This window comes from Carcharodon carcharias, chromosome 5 (genome assembly GCF_017639515.1).
Source record: "Carcharodon carcharias isolate sCarCar2 chromosome 5, sCarCar2.pri, whole genome shotgun sequence".
NCBI classification, from domain to species: Eukaryota; Metazoa; Chordata; class Chondrichthyes; order Lamniformes; family Lamnidae; genus Carcharodon; species Carcharodon carcharias.
The window spans coordinates 85,921,816-85,940,016 of NC_054471.1; the positions used below are offsets into that span (position 1 = coordinate 85,921,816).

The 18,201-nt window shown below is 46.4% G+C and overlaps 1 protein-coding gene across 1 annotated transcript in view; it reads right to left on the minus strand.

The window, feature by feature from the left end:
• The window catches only part of asrgl1 (asparaginase and isoaspartyl peptidase 1), a 72,411-nt gene extending 57,440 nt beyond the window's left edge, over positions 1–14,971 (minus strand). Inside the window, exons 1-2 of the mRNA XM_041188468.1 lie at positions 14,892–14,971; positions 4,249–4,454 (exon numbers count right to left, since the gene is read on the minus strand). Of these exons, the coding sequence (XP_041044402.1) occupies positions 4,249–4,444 (196 nt within the window). The 5' untranslated portion in view covers positions 4,445–4,454; positions 14,892–14,971. The remainder of the gene's footprint in view (positions 1–4,248; positions 4,455–14,891) is intronic.
• Between the last annotated feature and the right edge of the window lie 3,230 nt (positions 14,972–18,201).

An 18,201-nucleotide genomic window follows, 5' to 3' on the forward strand; every position in this document is an offset into this window, starting at 1 on the left:
TGATTGTGAGGACCAGGTAGCTGAAGTTGACAGGGTATCTGAAGATGGAGACGGTAATTTGGACAGAGAAGGTGAAGCAATTTGTCCCAGAGGACAACTGTCAAAAGCTGGCTCTAAAGTTAAGTACTTACCAGCAGGCGCCAGTCAATGGCAGGATGTGACGATTGTAGGTAGAGCAGGGAAGGCCAAGGGAAAATATAAAACCTGGTTAAATGTACGAGATAAAGGACAGGAGGCTAGGCCTATGGATTGGGAACATGAAGTACAAAAATGGAAGGCATGAAAATGTAGTGTCAGTTTAGACAGAGAGTCTGGGAGTAAACATGCCTCTAAGAAAAGATCACGACCTGTTGTAATAACATTTATAAATGGAAGAGGGAGATCAAACAGCAACAGTTCGGAGCTTGATAGAGGGTAGGTTAGAAGGAGTACTGAAAGGGGAATTAGGTGGATTTATTGAATGAGAATGATGTTTGTATTATGGAAAAGAAGATCCATCTTAATTTTTTGTGATTATATAAACTTAAAGGTTACTTTCTTCTTAAGAAGAGGGGAATCTGTTGGGGAAGGAAACAGTTGACTCACAAGGACTTCAATTGCTAATTATAAATTAACAACCTAAGTGCCCATTTGGATGTATAAAAGAGAAAACAGGTAAGACAAGCTCTCTCTACAGAGAGTTTTGTGCACCAGAAATAAAACTCTATCTGAAGATCTCGGTCTTTATTGCCAAATAGCTATTGGAGCATTACAAGGCCTACTATCTGTGGTTAACTAAAAAAGTTAAAGACAGTATCAAACTTAAAGAAAAAGCATATAATTACACAAAGACAGGTGGCAGGTCAGAAGATTGGAAAGAATATAAAGAACAGCAAAGAAATTAATAAGGAGGGAAAAATTAGAGTATGCAAGCTAGCTAGTAACAAAGAGTTTCCAAAGATATTTAAATAAAAGTTAACAAAGTGAGAGTTGGTTCTATAGAGTGCGTCTGGAGAATTGATAATGGAAAGTAGGGAAATGGCGGTTGAAATAAACAGGCATTTTGTTTCGGTCTTCCTATAGAGGACACAAGCAACATCCCAGAAATAGCTGTCAATCAGGAAATAGAAGGGAGGGAGGAACTGGGGATAATTACAATCACCAGGGATGTGGTATTGAGCAAATAGTTGGGGGTGCAGGCTGACAAATCCCAGGTCCATGTGGACTTCACCCTAAGGTCTTGAAAGAAGTGGCTAGTGAGATAGTTGATGCAATGGTTTTCATTTTCCAGAATTCCCTAGATTTGGGAAAGGTTCCATTAGATTGGAAAATAGCAAATATAACTCTTGGCTTCAAAAAGGGACGGAGGCAGAAAGCAGGAAATGATAGTTAGCCTAACATCTGACATAGGGAAAATATTAGAAGCTATTATTAAAGATGTTATAGCACAGCACTTAGAAAAAAGTTAAGGCAATCAGGCAGAGTCAATATGGTTTTGTAAAAGGGAAATCATGTTTAACCAATTTATTGGAGTTCTTTGAAGGAGTCACATGTGCTGGGGATAAAGGAGAACTGGTGGATGTAGCGTACTTAGATTTCCAGAATGCATTTGATAAAGTGCCACATCAAAGGTTACTGCAAAAAATAAAAGCTCATGGTGAAGGAGGTAACATATTGGAATGGATAGAAAATTGGTTAGCTAACAGGAAGTAGAGAGTTGGCATAAAGGGGTCTTTTTCTGGTTAGAAGAATGTGACAAGTGGTGTGCCACAGGGATCAGTGCTGGGGCCTCTGTTTTTTACAATTTATATAAATGACTTTGGATGAAGGGACCAAAAGAATGGTGGCTAAATTTGATGACGACACAAAGATAGGTAGGAAAGTAAATTATGAAGAGGACGTAAGGAGGCTACAAAGTGACGTAGATAGATTAAGTGAGTGGGCTAAGGTCTGGCAAATGGAGTATAATGTGGATAAATGTGAAATCGTACATTTTGGCAGGAAAAATAAAAAGGAAGCTTATTATCTAAATGGTGAGAGATTGCAGAGCTCTGAGATTTAAAGGGATGTGGGTGCATGAATCACAAAAGGTTAGTATGCATGTACAGCAAGTAATTAGGAAAGCTAATAGAATGTTATTATTTGTGAGGGTAATTGATTACAGAAGTAGGGAGGTTATGCTTCAGTTACACTGGGCACTGGCGAGACCACACCTGGAGTATTGTGTACAGTACTGGTCTCCTTATTTAGTAAAGATGTAAATGTGTTTGATGCAGTTCAGAGAAGGTTCACCAGACTAATACAAGAAATGGGTGGGTTGTCTTAAGAGAAAAGGATGGACAGGTTAGGCTTATATCCACTGGAATTTAGAAGAGTGAGAGGCGACTTAATTGAAATCTTGAAGATCCTGAGGAGTCTTGACAGGGTGGATGTGGAGAAGGTGTTTCCTCTTGTGGGAGAATCTAGAACTAGAGGTCACTGTTTAAAAATAAAGGGTTGCCCATTTAAGACAGAGATGAGGAGGAATATTTTCTGAGGGTTGTGACACTTTGGAACTCCCTTCCTCAGAAGGTGGTGGAAGCAGAGTCTTTTAATAGTTTTAAGGTAGAGCTGGATAGATTCCTGATAAACAAGGGGGTAAAAGGTTATCAGGAGTAGGCACGAATGGGGGGTTGAGGTTACATTCAGATCAGCCATGATCTTATTGAATGGTGGTGCAGGCTTGAGGGGCCGAGTGGCCTACTCCTGGTACTAATTCGTATGTTAGTACATTGTTTTCCAAATGAACTCAACAATGCTAACACTCTCCATAATGCCTCAGATTTTTCAGTCAGTGTCAAAGCTTGCTGCTGACCTTGGATTAAATGAAATTTGCTTTATGGGATCCCCAAGCTGAGAATCTAGGTTTAGAACAGGAAGGAATCCCCCCCACCACCTAGTGTGGGCCTCAGTTTGACTCAGCAATGCCTGTAGCGTGGGAAAAAATGGCAGATCACATGGTGCACTAGCTGGAAGTCACACCCACTATCTGCATAAACCAGGAAGCTGCATCTACCATCTTCAAATCATTCTGATCAAGTTTATCACACTTTTCAAATATAGTTTGCATTTTGTCAGACAAGCAGTGAGAACAGAGGTAGCGCAGAGGTTAAGTGAGGTGACAGAGATGGACCACTGGGTGATGCCCATGTCTATACATTTTATCACCAAGGGCCATGTGTGAATAAGCAAGAGAAGGGGGTCCCAAGGTGTACATTGCCAGGTGTGGGAAGAAAGGTTTCTGCACGATCAGCAGCTTCTGGCAAGTCTCAAGATCTCAATTATCTGCTTCTAAGTGGCACTGAATGCAGTACAGTGAATGGTGGGATTTAAGAAATAATGTGTGTCATTTCCTTCTAATCAAGTTCTTCTGAAAGGAATAAATTTTGGCAGCCTAAAAATTGGGTGAAACACAGCAGAAATGGGTTCCGAGCATATTTTCACTCCTTCACCTTCTACTCAATGTTGCAACAAAACAAAAGGTAATTCCAGTCAAAAGACAGGAAGCTAGAATACAGAAGCTGGTAGAATTCTCACAGTCCTGGGCATGTCATAAATGACTGCCCGATAGGAGCCTTCCAGCAGAAATACACATCCATTCTAAAACTAACCAAAGAATGTAGATTCACAGACATGTAAGAGTGCCTTCTGGGAATTGCAGCAGTTTCACAATTGCCTAGGATAGGGCTGTTTGAGAAAACTACCTTCAAATTGACTCCTGCTGTTAGGTAATGCTTGGGCCAATGCCAAGCTAAGCATTCAAAAAAGTTTCTCAATTTTCCAAAAGAGAAAAAATATCAGTTTCAATAAATTTAATGCAATTTTTATTTCAGGTCTTAAAATACTTATTGGCTCTACTGCTCTGTGACAATAACCATAACTAGATGGTCTGACTGTCACAACCAGGTAGGAAGTGAGGTAGGAGATGGTCTGACTGTCAGAACCAGGCAAAGGCACAGGGATAGTTCAAAGATCAGACAAGCTTTGGGATATGGGATATATTTGCAAATGGACATCCAATTTTTGCTTTCTTGCAAACAACTGTTCATAACTTGAATACCTGATGCTGCTGGATCTTACAAAACGCTAAAGACTGAAATAATTAGTTTTTGTTGTTACGCTTACATTAGAAAATTTACAGTTTACCCAACAATTACCCCTCATTATCCAACCACTGGATTAAAGATTGGCTGTATTAGAATTTAAAGAAGATGAATGAAATGAATTTACCAGCATTAAAATGGGGGTCATTCTCTAAAATTGTTGAAGCCTCTTCCACCATGTCCAGAGCACTGCCTCCTTGCTGAACCCGGCAATAACCCTGGAGAGCAGCCTCCTTCACTCTCAGCAGACAGACTTCCTTAAATTCCTCCTTGTATTTTCCAGAACCTCCATGTACGACAATTACAGGATTCCTGGTGCACATCTTGAATATACTGTGATAAATATTTTCAAAAGATTTAATGCAGCATGTAACAGCAATGGAACATTTCATACCTATAACTCAATCTAGTACAGAAACAGATGGAGAGTTGTTCTGAAGCAGTTCACTAAGGACGAGAGCCCAGGGAAAGGAAATCGTTTTCTGTCTACATGTGTCACACCAGGAGCCTTACCTGGTCACTGATTGGAAATTGGGGTCAGAGTTTCCCACAGCTCTCACTCCCCCACCAGGAGCAGCAAATGAGAGTTGTTTCTCATCATCTGTAACTCCCACATTTCTCAATCTATTTTAGTGATATTTCACTTGGCAAAGCAATTCCAATGAGACCCGATCTAACTGTCTGTTACAACAAGCTTTAGTCTGCAAGTGTAATAAAACCCACTTGAAGAATTCCCTCAGTTCTCCCATTTCAGGTTTTTTACCGGTTTGCCTTCACTGCAAGAATCATTTTGACTGGTGACTTACAAAGCTCAGCTTTGTATTTATTCAGCATCAGCACAATATCTACTTTGCTCCTAATTGGGTATAGCTCTCAATGCTAGTGTCTCCTCTCTTCACCCAATAGCAAAATTAACAGTCTGCGAATTCAAATTACTCACAATTACGCCATGTTACAATAACCCCTCACAGCAACTGTCTGCAAATTAAATCCATTCACTATTATGTTTTGTCCCAAAAATATATTTATTCACAATATTTGTAAAGGTACATAGCGTAACAGTTCAAATTTTATGTTACATAAAGTGCATTCCACTGTCTGAATATACTCACCAACACAGCTTATATTTATGATGCACAGTTACATTTCTTGTCAAACATTCTCTGGTGGCATACAGCCCAAGAGGTTTGACACAGGTTCTGGTACTGAGGCATTCTGCTAAATGACTGACTGTCTACTCAGGGAACCATACGACACTATCCACCCTCTCGGTTTCTTGCAGGACCTCGAGGACATTACGTGAGGACTACTGTATGGACAAAGATATTTTTCTGCATAAATGTTTCCACGAGGGACAGGTGGTACAGCACTGTCCAACTGAATGGAGCATTCCATGGCAATGTGGCCAGGCCCATCTTTCACAACACCAAGGACAGGTAGAACTTCAGGGCGTAGTGCCACTTAGCACTTAGTAAAGAGAGTCTACACAATTTAATGTAGCCACACACAAAGGTAGCCATCAGAATGACTAGAGATTTTACCTTGAGATTTGTGCATCGAAAATAGATCACATACGCAGAGGCAAAATTTCCAGATAAAGCAGAAAATGGCTGGGGTGATTGCCACAAATCAGCAGTGGGGTATGGGCCAGACCTCACTATGTACAGCAAAACCAAGAGTGCCCAGCACCTGATGGTTCTTATCTGCATTGGAGATGGAGCATTACTCCCGCATGCCAAGTTTCTGTTTCACCATGGCCACAGGTTCGAGCTCTGCTGAGAAAAAAGACATGCTGTCTGAGCTTTTCACCTTGCGCTCATCAGGAGTGTTCGTAAGAATACCAATTGTAAAGGGAACAACAATTTATACTGCATGAGGAGAGAGGGCTCATTAGTTGGCAAGTGGATTCTGGTTGAGACATTGCCATGGAGAATGCACCAGGGAACAGTTAACTGCCCAGCTTTGTTCAAATTCAAACCAGGCAGGTCAACTCTAATTGGTCAAGGCATTGCCATAGGGAACAAACCAGGGAATGGCTGTCCCCCAAGCTTTTGTTTAGTTGAAAAGGTGCAATGTGTGGACATGCTCCTTCTGTCTACAAAGGACAAGAGCCTGTGTGTCAATATATGTAGCTTCTAGCCCCACTGATTATCTTAAATTGGTTTTCAGTGTAATTCTTAGCACAATCAGGATTGTTTAACAAGTGTCGCCCAATTGCAGAATTGCATCTAATGCTGGACATATGTTTTTAGTTATGCAAGCATGGGCTGGTTGGGTATCATCAGTACTTTGCCTGTTGCAAACAGCCAAAGAATGCCGTTGGAGTTGACATTTCCAATTCCCACCGAGGGTTCCATCACCTCCTGCTGCTTTGTTCTTCATTTGTGGGATGGAATAGAAAACACTTGTCAACAATTGATTCGTGATTGAAAAGGTGTTCAAAATGACCCCTTCCAACAGGCCTTTCCTTGATCAGATCTCCCCGTCCTTAAGCCCAAGAGCTGCTGGTCTGAGTACTTGGACCATAATGGTCTTTGTGGCAGTGAAGAACCCATGGATATCATTCATGTCAGTGAGATGTTGAATTTCTTTTGCCTTGCCTGCCAACATGTTTCTCACCCATCGTTTGGGAGCTAGTTTCTTGGACAAAATTGAACAACTAAGTCCTGTCATTGCTCTGGTGGCGAGGGCATCTTTTGCAATTCTGGGCATGGACAATGACGTAAATAGATCAGGTGCCAACGCTTGGACCGTGGGTGTTGCTATGACGTTTTATACTTGTTCTTCTGGTGGTAGTGTACTGATGATGACAAGCCCATTGTTCTGGACATTTGGTAAGGAGAAGAATGCCTTTGGAGTTGACATTTACAATTCCTTCCCTGCTAATTGTTCCATTCTGGAGATTGGAATTTCTTTCGACTCTGGCGTTGAAGTCTCTGAGAAGAGTAAGCCTGCCCTCCTACAGAACCCCACAAAGAGCTTGGTTAAGTTTGACATAGAAATCTTCCTTGGTTTCACTGTCAGTGTCCAGAGTTGGGGGGATATGCACCGACCATGGTGGCAAATTGACTCCTTGCCAGTTTGTAATGGAGAGGCATGAGGCACTCATTTCTTCCAAGGGGGAACACATGAAGCTGGTTCACAAGTTCATTCTTGATAGAAAATCCAGCTCCATGAATTTTGGATTCATCTTCTGATTTCCCTTTCCTGAACAAAGTATAACTGCCTCCGAGTTCCAGCTCACTGGACCTCACTGAGAGGCAATGTTGATGTCATATCGCCAGATTTCTTGGGTGACAAATTCGGTGTGATGCTTTGGGTGTTCATTTGTGGGGGGAAGTCCTTGAAAGTCCTTGAGGTTCAAGGTCCCAAATGTTGTTACTTGTGTCCTCTGCGTTTCTACTGCACAAAGTGATCCCACTGGATGTGGCTACCCAGTCAGGCGAGCCGAAGCAGACTATGTTAAGGATACTTTTCCTAGACCCCTCCCCAATAAGAGTTGAGCAGAAAGAGAGCTACCGATATTCCTGATATATCCTCTGCCTGTTCTGTCATCAAGGACTTGTTTGCCAGAGCCCCGTCTGTTGCGTATTTCTAGGGTTCCTAATAGGACTTCACGGGAACCGAAGTGGCCCAGGACATAAGGATTCCCATCATACTACACCATGTTTCAATCGACCCTTTCTTGCTCATTGCCCAGATTCTGGGGTGAGGACAAAGGGGTGGGCTTTGCAACCCACCGTCATCTAAGACATCTGTGATAGAGAACAGGAAGGTCTGGGAGATCTTGTCTTAGTTGGGTTCACGTCATCAAATCCTTTTATGCCGGATTGTATGATTCTTGGTATGCCAGGCTGTGATGATATTACTGAACTGTTTCTCCCTTCAGGCTGCGGATAGAGCTCTTGCTCTGTTCCTTTTGGAAAAAGAAACACAAGCATATCTCATCCTGCTCGATGGAGCATAGTATGGACTGGGAGATGATCTTGCAGGCCTCCACATCTCAAATGGCATTCACCTCTTGGAAATCCTCCCTGACAATGACATCCATCAACTCAAGCAAGAGCAGATTCTGCATGCTTTTCTGAAGTCAGGACATTTCCCTCTGTGTCTTTCTCATCTTCTGAACACCTTTGAGGATGAAGAATTTTTATGTCTTGACTCTATGAGTTCACTAGTCGAGCAAGCTTGAATAGCACGCCTTCATACACACTTGTTAATGTATTGATGCTTCCTATCAATAACTGAAAGACACCGACATAAGGACAAACTCTGATTGTTTATTGCAACAGAAGGCAGGGCACTAAATCCTTGCATGCTCCCACAACCATCTGCAGGTCTAGACTTACAGTTAACCCGTAGCCCACACTGTACATTGATTGGTCAGTCCCGTCACTTGGTTAGTCTACTTGCATTCTCTTAAAGGTACATGGTACTCCACTTTACCACAACACTCTCCCTTTACTTAAAAAATAGTTGACAAACTTAATAACGTGAACTATTTACGGTAATAACTATTTACAAAATCAAGTCTCTCAGAAGGCTCTCTCGGACATTTTGAGCACCACAGTTCAACAACCTCGGCTGGTTTTTCCGAGACCTCCTTTTCAGGGGACAGTTGTCCACTTGGTTCCTCAGTGGATGATTTCACCATCTTCTGCGTGCGATCACCTTCACTCCTGTTACCCCTCCCCTCCAAGCTGAAACAGATAAAGGGCAACAAACACAAAGCAACACAGGAAAAAAAATGTTTTTTCTTTGAAGATTATCAATAATTTCTCTTTATCTTCTTGTGTGTCCTTTTCCTGGTAGTACTGTGGAAGCAGGTACGATAGTGGTGTTTAAGAGGCAGCTTGACAAATACATGAATTGGATGGGAATAGAGGGATACGGACCGTGGAAGTACAAGATGTTTTAGTTGATGGACAATATGATCAGCGCAGGCTTGGAGGGCTGAAGGGCTTGTTCCTGTGCTGTACTTTTCTTTGTTCTTTGTTCATATCTCGGTCTTCTCTTTAATTTCACTATTGGCTGGACTAGACTCAGGTGCAAGCTGAACGTGAGTGAGCTCAATAGTTGGGCTTTCTGACAAATCTTCTTAGAACTCAGGACCTTGGTGTACATGTCCACTGGTCCCTTAAGATAGTGGGACAGGTAGATAAGGTGGTTAAGAAGGCATATGGGATACTTGCCATTATTAGCCGAAGCATAGAACATAAGAGCAGGGAAGTTATGTTGGAACTGTATAAAACTCTGGTTAGGCCACAGCTGGAGTATTGCGTGCAGTTCTGGAATCTGCATTATTGGAAGGACGTGATTGCACTAGAGAGAGTGCAGAGGAGATTTACCAGGATGTTGCCTGGGCTGGAGAGTTTTAGTTATGAGAGATTGGATAGACTGGGGTTATTTTCCCTGGAGCAGAGGAGATTGAGGGGGGTCATGATTGAGATGCATAAAATGATGAGGGGCATAGATAGGAAGGAACTTTTCCCCTTGGTGGAGTGATCAATAACCAGGGGGCATAGATTTAAGGTAAAGGGCAGGTGGTTTAGAGGGGTTGTGAGAAAAAATTTTTCACCCAGAGGGTGGTGAAAATCTGGAACTCACTGCCTGCAAGGGTCGTAGAGGCAGAAACCCTTATAACATTCAAGAAGTATTTGGATGTGCACTTGTGATACCATGGCATATAAGGCTATAGCCCTAATGCAGGAAAATGGGATTGGAATAGTTAGGTACTTGTTTGACCGGCGCAGACTTGATGGGCTGAAGGGCCTTTTTCTGTGCTGTAGACCTCTATAACACAGGGCCTTCCAATTTTAAAACTTCAGGGCTTTTTCAATACATTCCTATTCTCATTAATAGTTTCCTGGAGAATCTCAGCCCCTTCTCAGCTAATTCATTCCTTAACTTGGCCAGAAACAGGTTTAACTCTTCCCTTTCTTCTTCATTTCTTCTCAGTGGCATAATTGGGAGCTGAGTGAATTTTTTTTTTTACACACAAAAGTCCTTTTAAAAGGTTTTCCTTTTCTTGTCAAGGATGCTGACTTCAGCTTGAACTCTGTCCCGGTGTAACACTTCTACGGACTTCTCCCATTGGGTCTTTGTGCACTCATTTTTTTCTGCAGTAACGCTTCTGGTTTCCAACTGGGAACTTAGCGGACTCTCAAGGTTTATCTCTATCAGCCAGTTCCTTCTGAGAAGACTCGGTCCCCTGCCTGACATCACCAAATAGGGGTAATTTTTCAGACTGTTCCTCATACTGCACCTTGACTTGACATATCCCTTTCAGTCTTCTTTCTTCACCCGTGTATGTTCTCAATTTAGTGTCCGAAACTTCCAATCTTAAAGGATGGGTTCCTGTATTCAAGTATCTGAATGTCTGTTCTCCAATGACGGACATCAATGCTTCAGTATCAACTTCCATCTGAACGGGTTGTCCATTGACTATAATGACTACTTGGATTGGCTCGGTTCTACCCTCTTTCAGGATATATAATGAATGGATGCCTGATTCTATTTCTTCTGGTTCTTCCATGAGACATATTTCGTGATTTCTCCCTTTGTCTTTAAAATGCTGTCTTAGCCTATCTCTGCAGTCCCACCTTATGTGACCATAGCGGTGGCAGAAAAAGCATTTGACTTGTTTGAATTGTTACTCGCCCACTGGATGCATTTCTCTCATTCATTTTGTGGGTTTTCACTGTGGTATTGCGGTTTTTTTACTGATCAGTACATAGGGGCGTTTCCCGCCTCTCTGTGGGGTCCAATGTTTTTGTGCCTTTTGTTGCCAGCCTGTCCTGCCCTACCAGATGGATGGCGCCATTTTGTGCATCTCTTATAACTTCTGAATTTCTAACATCACTCTCCATGGCTGTGGTTAATGCTAATGCCTCAACTGTAGTCTAGATTAGCTTCGGCTAGTAAACGCCTTTGAATAGTATCATCTCCAATCCCTCATACCAGTCTGTCTCTCAACATATCACTAATGGAGGTTCCAAATTCGCAATGTTTAGTTAATACCTTTAAAACGGCAACACAGTCAGCTATTGTCTCCCCTGGAAGCCTATTCCTTGAATTGAAGTTGAAGCGCTGTATAGTGACTGAGGCCTTTGGTCTCAGGGGTTTTGTACAATTGTTATTAACTCATCAAAAGTCTTCAAGTCAGGGGTGTTAGGTGATGTGAGGCTGTGGATCAGCCTGTACATTTTGCTCCAGCATTTGAACAAAAGAATCTTCTTTTCCTCCCCCGCAATGTTGTTAACAGTAAAAAGAACGTAAGGCGTTCAACATACTGAGACCAATCATCTGAAATGGAGTCAAATGGATCGACACATCTGAAATGGGACATTGTGAACGACTGCAAAGGACTGTGTTTCTGATGGGCTTCCCAGTTAATGACGAATTCAGGTGTTTTGCTTACTGCAGCTTTCTTGACTGCCCTCAATCGATTCATGGTTTGCCTTCCAGAGTTGCCCTTTCTCTGGGGTCTCTTATAATTTTCTGCCCATAGCCATTTTTCTGGCATACAAACATAAGAACTAGGAGCAGGAGTAGGCAATTCAGCCCCTCAAGCCTGCCCCACCATTCAATATGATCATGGCTGATCTCATTTTGGCCTCAACTCCAATTTTCCGCTCTCTCCCTATAACCTTTCAACTCATTACTAATTAAAAATCTGTCTATCTCCTCCTTAAATTTATTCAGTGTCCCGGCATCCACTGCACTCAGTGAATTCCACAGATTCACGGCCCTTTGAGAAAAGTAATTTCTCCTTATCTCTGATTTAAATCTACTACCCCTTAGCCTAAAACTATGGCCTCTCATTCTAGAATTCCCACAAGGGGAAATATCCACTCCACGTCTACTTTGTCTATCCCCTTTAGCATCGTATATACCTCAATATATACCTCCTCTCATCCTTCTAAACTCTAGCAAGTATAGGCCTAAACTGCTCAATCTCTCCTCATAAGACAAGCCCCACATCTCTGGAATCAATCTAATGAACCTCCTCTGAACCGCCTCCAATGCAACTACATCTTTCCTCAAGTAAGGTGACCAAAACTGTGCAGGTGCAGTCTCACCAATGCCTTGTACAGTTGCAACAACACTTCCCTATTTTTATACTCTATTCCTTTAGAAATAAATGCCAAAATTCCATTTGCCTTCCTTATTACCTGCTGTGCCTCTTTAAAGGTATTTACGATTTAAGAGTAGTCACCATGTTTTTTTAACTCCATGTCTGCAGCTGTCGACCTTTCTGTGCTGGGTTTTGCGCTCTGAGTTTTGGTGGGATCCACACAATCACCATTCTGCAGGGGTTTCTTTCTTTTCTCTTTTCTTCAAATTTAAAACTGCAGCACTGCTTTCTGCTCTGATTGCCAGCTATTTTGCTTCATCAGTACAGATTCTCTTTGTAATACTTTGCTCACCCGTCTTGTGGATTCTCACTCAGGGGTCTTACAATTTTACTATTTTCATCCTCGTCACCAGTTTTATGTCTTGAGTCCATGAGTTCACTAGTCGAGTAAACTCAAATTACATGCCTTCATATACACTTGTTAGTTGATTCTCGCTATCCTTAATGGAGAGAGACTGACATAAGAACAAATAGTGATTGTTTACTGCAACAGAAGGCAGAGCTCTAAACCCTTGCATGCTCCCACAACCACCTCCAGCTCTATACTTAGACGTAGCCAGAAGCTCGCTCTGTATAGTGATTGGTCAGTTCTGTCACATGATTAGTCCAGTGCATTCTCTTAAAGGTACATGGTGCTCCACGTTACCACAAGAATGTCTCGCTAATGTCCATGATCCTTTCCCACCAATGCGTCAGTTTCACAGCGCTCCAACATTTGGAATCCCAATCAGGTTCCTCAATGTTTTCTGGATTAAATCTGATCACAATTACACCCAGATACAATAACCCCCAACATTGATACAGTATGCACGTTAAATTCAGGCATAATTACTCACAGATAAAATAACGTTAAGTAACAAGAGGCAATGGAGCATTAATACAGCTGAATCGCCAAAGAAAACCCCATTTCAACAGGACTCACAGAGCGAAACGACCCCATTTCAATGGGACCCACAGTGAAAAGACCCCATTTAAACATAGCTCACAGTGAACAGACCCTATTTAAACAGGGCTCACAGTGAACGGACCCCATTTAAACAGAGCTCACAGAGATCTCATACATGCATAGACACATAAGCGTTTAGAGCACAGTAGGAGGCGATTCAGTCCGTCATGTCCTCGCTGGTCAACAAATATCTGACTACACTAATCCCATTTTCCAGCACTTGACCCATAACCCTGGAGGCTATAGCAATGCAAGTGAATATTTAGATACTTCTTTAATGTTGCTAGAGTTTCTGACTCAACCACATGTTCAGGCAGTGAGTTCCAGAATTCCACCACCCTATGGGTGAAAAAAACTCTCAACTCCCCTCTTAGCCTTCTATCTCTTACCTTAATTCTATGCTCCCTGGTTAATGACCCCTCTAAATATGGAAAAAATGTCTCCCTATCCACCCTATCTATGCCCCTCATAATCTTATACAACTCTATCAGGTCCCCTCTCAACCTTCGCTGCTCCAAGGAAAACTACCTCAGCCGACCCAGTCTTTCCTCGTAACTCAGGCCCTCCAGCCCAGGGGACATCCTGGTAAATCTCCTCTGCACCCTCTCCAGTGCAATCACATCCTTCCTATAATGTGGTGACCAGAACTGCACACAGTACTCCAGCTGTGCCCTAACAAGTGTTTTATACAATTCCAGCAAACCTCCCTGCTCTTGTATTCAACACCTTGGCTAATAAATGCAACTACCAAGGGGAACGGACCCCGTTTAAAACAGAGCTGACAGTGAACGGACCCCGTGTAAAAGGGACGCGCAGTGAACGGACCCCGTGTAAAGGGGACTCGCAGTGAACGGACCCCGTGTTAAGGGGACTCGCAGTGAACGGACCCCGTTTGAAGGGGACTCGCAGTGAACGGACCCCGTTTGAAGGGGACTCGCAGTGAACGGACCCCGTTTAAAGGGGACGCGCAGTGAACGGACCCCGTGTAAAGGGGACTCGCAGTGAACGGACCCCGTGTAAAGGGGACTCGCAGTGAACGGACCCCGTGTAAAGGGGACTCGCAGTGAACGGACCCCGTGTAAAGGGGACTCGCAGTGAACGGACCCCGTGTAAAGGGGACTCGCAGTGAACGGACCCCGTGTAAAGGGGACTCGCAGTGAACGGACCCCGTGTAAAGGGGACTCGCAGTGAACGGACCCCGTGTAAAGGGGACTCGCAGTGAACGGACCCCGTGTAAAGGGGACTCGCAGTGAACGGACCCCGTGTAAAGGGGACTCGCAGTGAACGGACCACGTGTAAAGGGGACTCGCAGTGAACGGACCCCGTGTAAAGAGGACTCGCAGTGAACGGACCCCGTGTAAAGGGGACTCACAGTGAAGGGACACCGTTTAAACAGAGATAAAAACAAAAAAACTGCGGATGCTGGAAATCCAAAACAAAAACAAAAACAGAATTACCTGGAAAAACTCAGCAGGTCTGGCAGCATCGGCGGAGAAGAAAAGAGTTGACGTTTCGAGTCCTCATGACCCTTCAACAGAACAGGTGAGGACTCGAAACGTCAACTCTTCTTCTCCGCCGATGCTGCCAGACCTGCTGAGTTTTTCCAGGTAATTCTGTTTTTGTTTCCCATTTAAACAGAGCTCACTGGCTCACCCTCCCTCTGTTGGATTCCCCTCCCCCACATTACCTGTTGTGCTTTTCTGTCTTCAGTGAGTGACAGGAACTCTCTTCGGACACAAATGTCAGAACATTCCCAATATCCCGGCGTATTCTCGCCCACTGGCAGCGCTGGGCAGACCGCGCATGCACGATCTGGAAGCGACGCACGCAAGGAAATGTGGGCGGGGTAATGGAGAAAATGTAGAAGCGGAAGGAGGGAAATGAGGGAGGGGGCGGGAGGGAAATGAGGGAGGGGGAGGGGGAGGGGGGGAAATGAGGGAGGGGGAGGGGGAGGGGGGGAAATGGGAGGGAGGGGGAGGGGGAGGGGGAGGGGGAGGGGCGAAATGGGAGGGAGGGGGAGGGGGAGGGGGGGAAATGGGAGGGAGAGGGAGGGGGAGGGGGGAAATGAGGGAGGGGGAAATGAGGGGGAGGGGGGGGAAATGAGGGAGGGGGAAATGAGGGAGAGGGAGGGGGAAATGAGGGAGGGGGAGGGGGAAATGAGGGAGGGGAGGGGAGGGGGAAATGAGGGAGGGGAGGGGGAAATGAGGGAGGGGAGGGGGAAATGAGGGAGGGGGAAATGAGGGAGGGGGAGGGGGAAATGAGGGAGGGGGAGGGGGAGCAGGGGAAATGAGGGAGGGGGAGAGGGAGCAGGGGAAATGAGGGAGGGGGAGCGGGGGAAATGAGGGAGGGGGAGGGGGGAAATGGGAGGGAGGGGGAGGGGGGAAATGAGGGAGGGGAGGGTTTGGGAAATGAGGGGGGGAGGGGTTGGGAAATGGGGGGGAGGGAGGGGTTGGGAAATGGGGGGGAGGGAGGGGGTGGGAAATGAGAGGGGAGGGAGGGGGTGGGAAATGAGAGGGGAGGGAGGGGGTGGGAAATGAGAGGGGAGGGAGGGGGTGGGAAATGAGGGGGGAAATGAGGGAGGGGAGGGGGCAAAATGAGGGAGGGGAGGGGGTGAAATGAGGGAGGGGAGGGGGCGAAATGAGGGAGGGGAGGGGGGAAATGAGGGAGGGAGGGAGGGGGGAAATGAGGGAGGGAGGGAGGGGGGAAATGAGGGAGGGAGGGAGGGGGGAAATGAGGGAGGGAGGGAGGGGGGAAATGAGGGAGGGAGGGAGGGGGGAAATGAGGGAGGGAGGGGGGAAATGAGGGAGGGAGGGAGGGGGAATGAGGGAGGGGAGGGGGGGAATGAGGGAGGGGAGGGGGGGAATGAGGGAGGGGGAGGGGGGAAATGAGGGAGGGGGGAAATGGGGGGGAAATGAGGGAGGGGGGAAATGAGGGAGGGAAGGGGGGAAATGAGGGAGGGGGAGGGGGAAATGAGGGAGGGGGGAAATGAGGGAGGGAAGGGGGGAAATGAGGGAGGGGAGGGGGAAATGAGGGAGGGAAATGAGGGGGAGGGGGAAATGAGGGAGGGTAAGGGAAATGAGGGAGGGAGAGAGGGAAATGAGGGAGGGAGGGAAATGAGGGAGGGGAGGGATTGGAAATGAGGGGGGAAGGGTTGGGAAATGAGGGGGGAGGGAGGGGGTGGGAAATGAGAGGGGAGGGAGGGGGTGTGAAATGAGGGGGGAGAGGGGGTGGGAAATGGGGGAGGGGGAGGGTGGGAAATGGGGGAGGGGAGGGAGGGAAATGAGGGTGGAGGGGAGGGAAATGAGGGTGGTGGGGGAGGGAAATGAGGGAGGGGGAGGGAAATGAGGGGAGAGGGAAATGAGGGGGGAGGGAAGGGAGGGAGGGAAATGAGGGAGGGGCGGAATGGAAATGAGGGGGGAGGGAGGGAAATGAGGGAGGGAAATGAAGGGGAGGGAGGGATGAATCGGGGATGAGGAGGTAATGTGGAAGGGGTGATGGAGGGGATAGGTGGAGCGGGTGGGGGATAGGGAGGAGTGCAAGGGGATGGGGAGAAAGAGTGCAGAGGGAAGGTGGAGGGGGTTGAGGGGAGGGGGTTGAGGGAAGGGGGAGGGGGATGAGGAAAGGAGAGGGGGATGATGGGGGGAGGGGATGAGGGGAGGGAGATGATGGGGGGATGAGGGAAGGGGAGGGGGGATGATGGGGGATAAGGGGGATGAGGGAAGGGAAGATTAGGGATGGGGTTGAGGGAGGTATTAGAGGGAATCAGGCGGGGGATGAGGGGTGGAATATTAGAGGATGGGGTATTAAAGGGAATCAGGCGGGGGTTGAGGGGTGGAATAGGGGAGTCCGAATGAGGGGAGGTGGAATTGGTGTTGGGGAATGGGGGGAATCGGGGAGGGGAAGTGGTGAGAGAGTTTGAGCAGAGGCTGATTGGGAGGGGGAATGTGGAGGGGAATGTGGGGAGGGGAAATAGAGAGAGGTGGAATGGGGTGGGGGAAAGGTAGAGCAGGAATGGGGGCAGGGCAAATGGGGAATTGAGAGAGGGGAAATGCGAGAAGTGGAATCAGGAGAGGCGGAATGTGGAGAGGATGAATGTGGAGGAGGGAATGGGGAGGTGGGAGGGGGGGTAGGGAAATGGGGTGGGGGAAAGAGAATGGCTGAGGGGAAAAGGTGGGAGAATGTGGAGAAAGGATTGGGGAGAAAGGGGAAATGGGTGGTGGAAGAAAGGGTTGATTAGAAAGGGGAAATGGGGGAGGGGAGAAAGGTGGATTTGGGAGGGAAAATAGATCGGACCGGCGAGAGGGGAAAAGGTGGGAGTTGGGGTGGGGGAAATGGGAGGTGGAGAACAGGGAACAGTGGAGGTGGAAGGGGGAGGGGAGGATTGGGGAAAGGGGAGGGGAAGGGTCTGGGGAGCTGGGAGAGGAAGGGTATGGGGAGCTGAAAGGGGAAGGGAAAGGGAGGACAAAAGAGGAAATGGGAAGTTGGGGGAATGGGGAGGAGGTGTGGTGGCGGGGGAAGGGATAAAAGGAAAGGGGAAGAGAAAATTAGAGGAGGAAAGGGAAGTGGGAGGGGACATTGGGAGATGAAAGGGGTGGGAAAATGGGGAGAATGAAGCAGAGGGGAAAAGTAAAGGGGGAGGAGGATTGGGGAAGATGGGAGGGGCAGAGAGGCAGGGAAAGGGGGAGAGAGATGGGGAGGGGAGAAGGGCAAGCAGTAAGAGGGGGAACAGTTTGGGAGAGGGTGAGTTGTAAGGGAAATGGAGGAAGTGGGGGAGAGGGTGAAGGAAAGAGGGAATGAGAGGGGATAAGTGGGAGTGGAGATGGGAGGGTGAAGGAGAAAAGGGGAGGTAGAAATGGGGAGCGAAAGGGGAGGGCAGAATGAGGAGGGGAAGGGGAAGGGGAGGGCAGAAAGGGAGGGGAGGAAGAGAAAGGAGAATGGCAAAGGGGAGAGGTAATGGAGAAAGAGGGAGGGAAAGGGGAGAGGGATTGTGGAGGAGG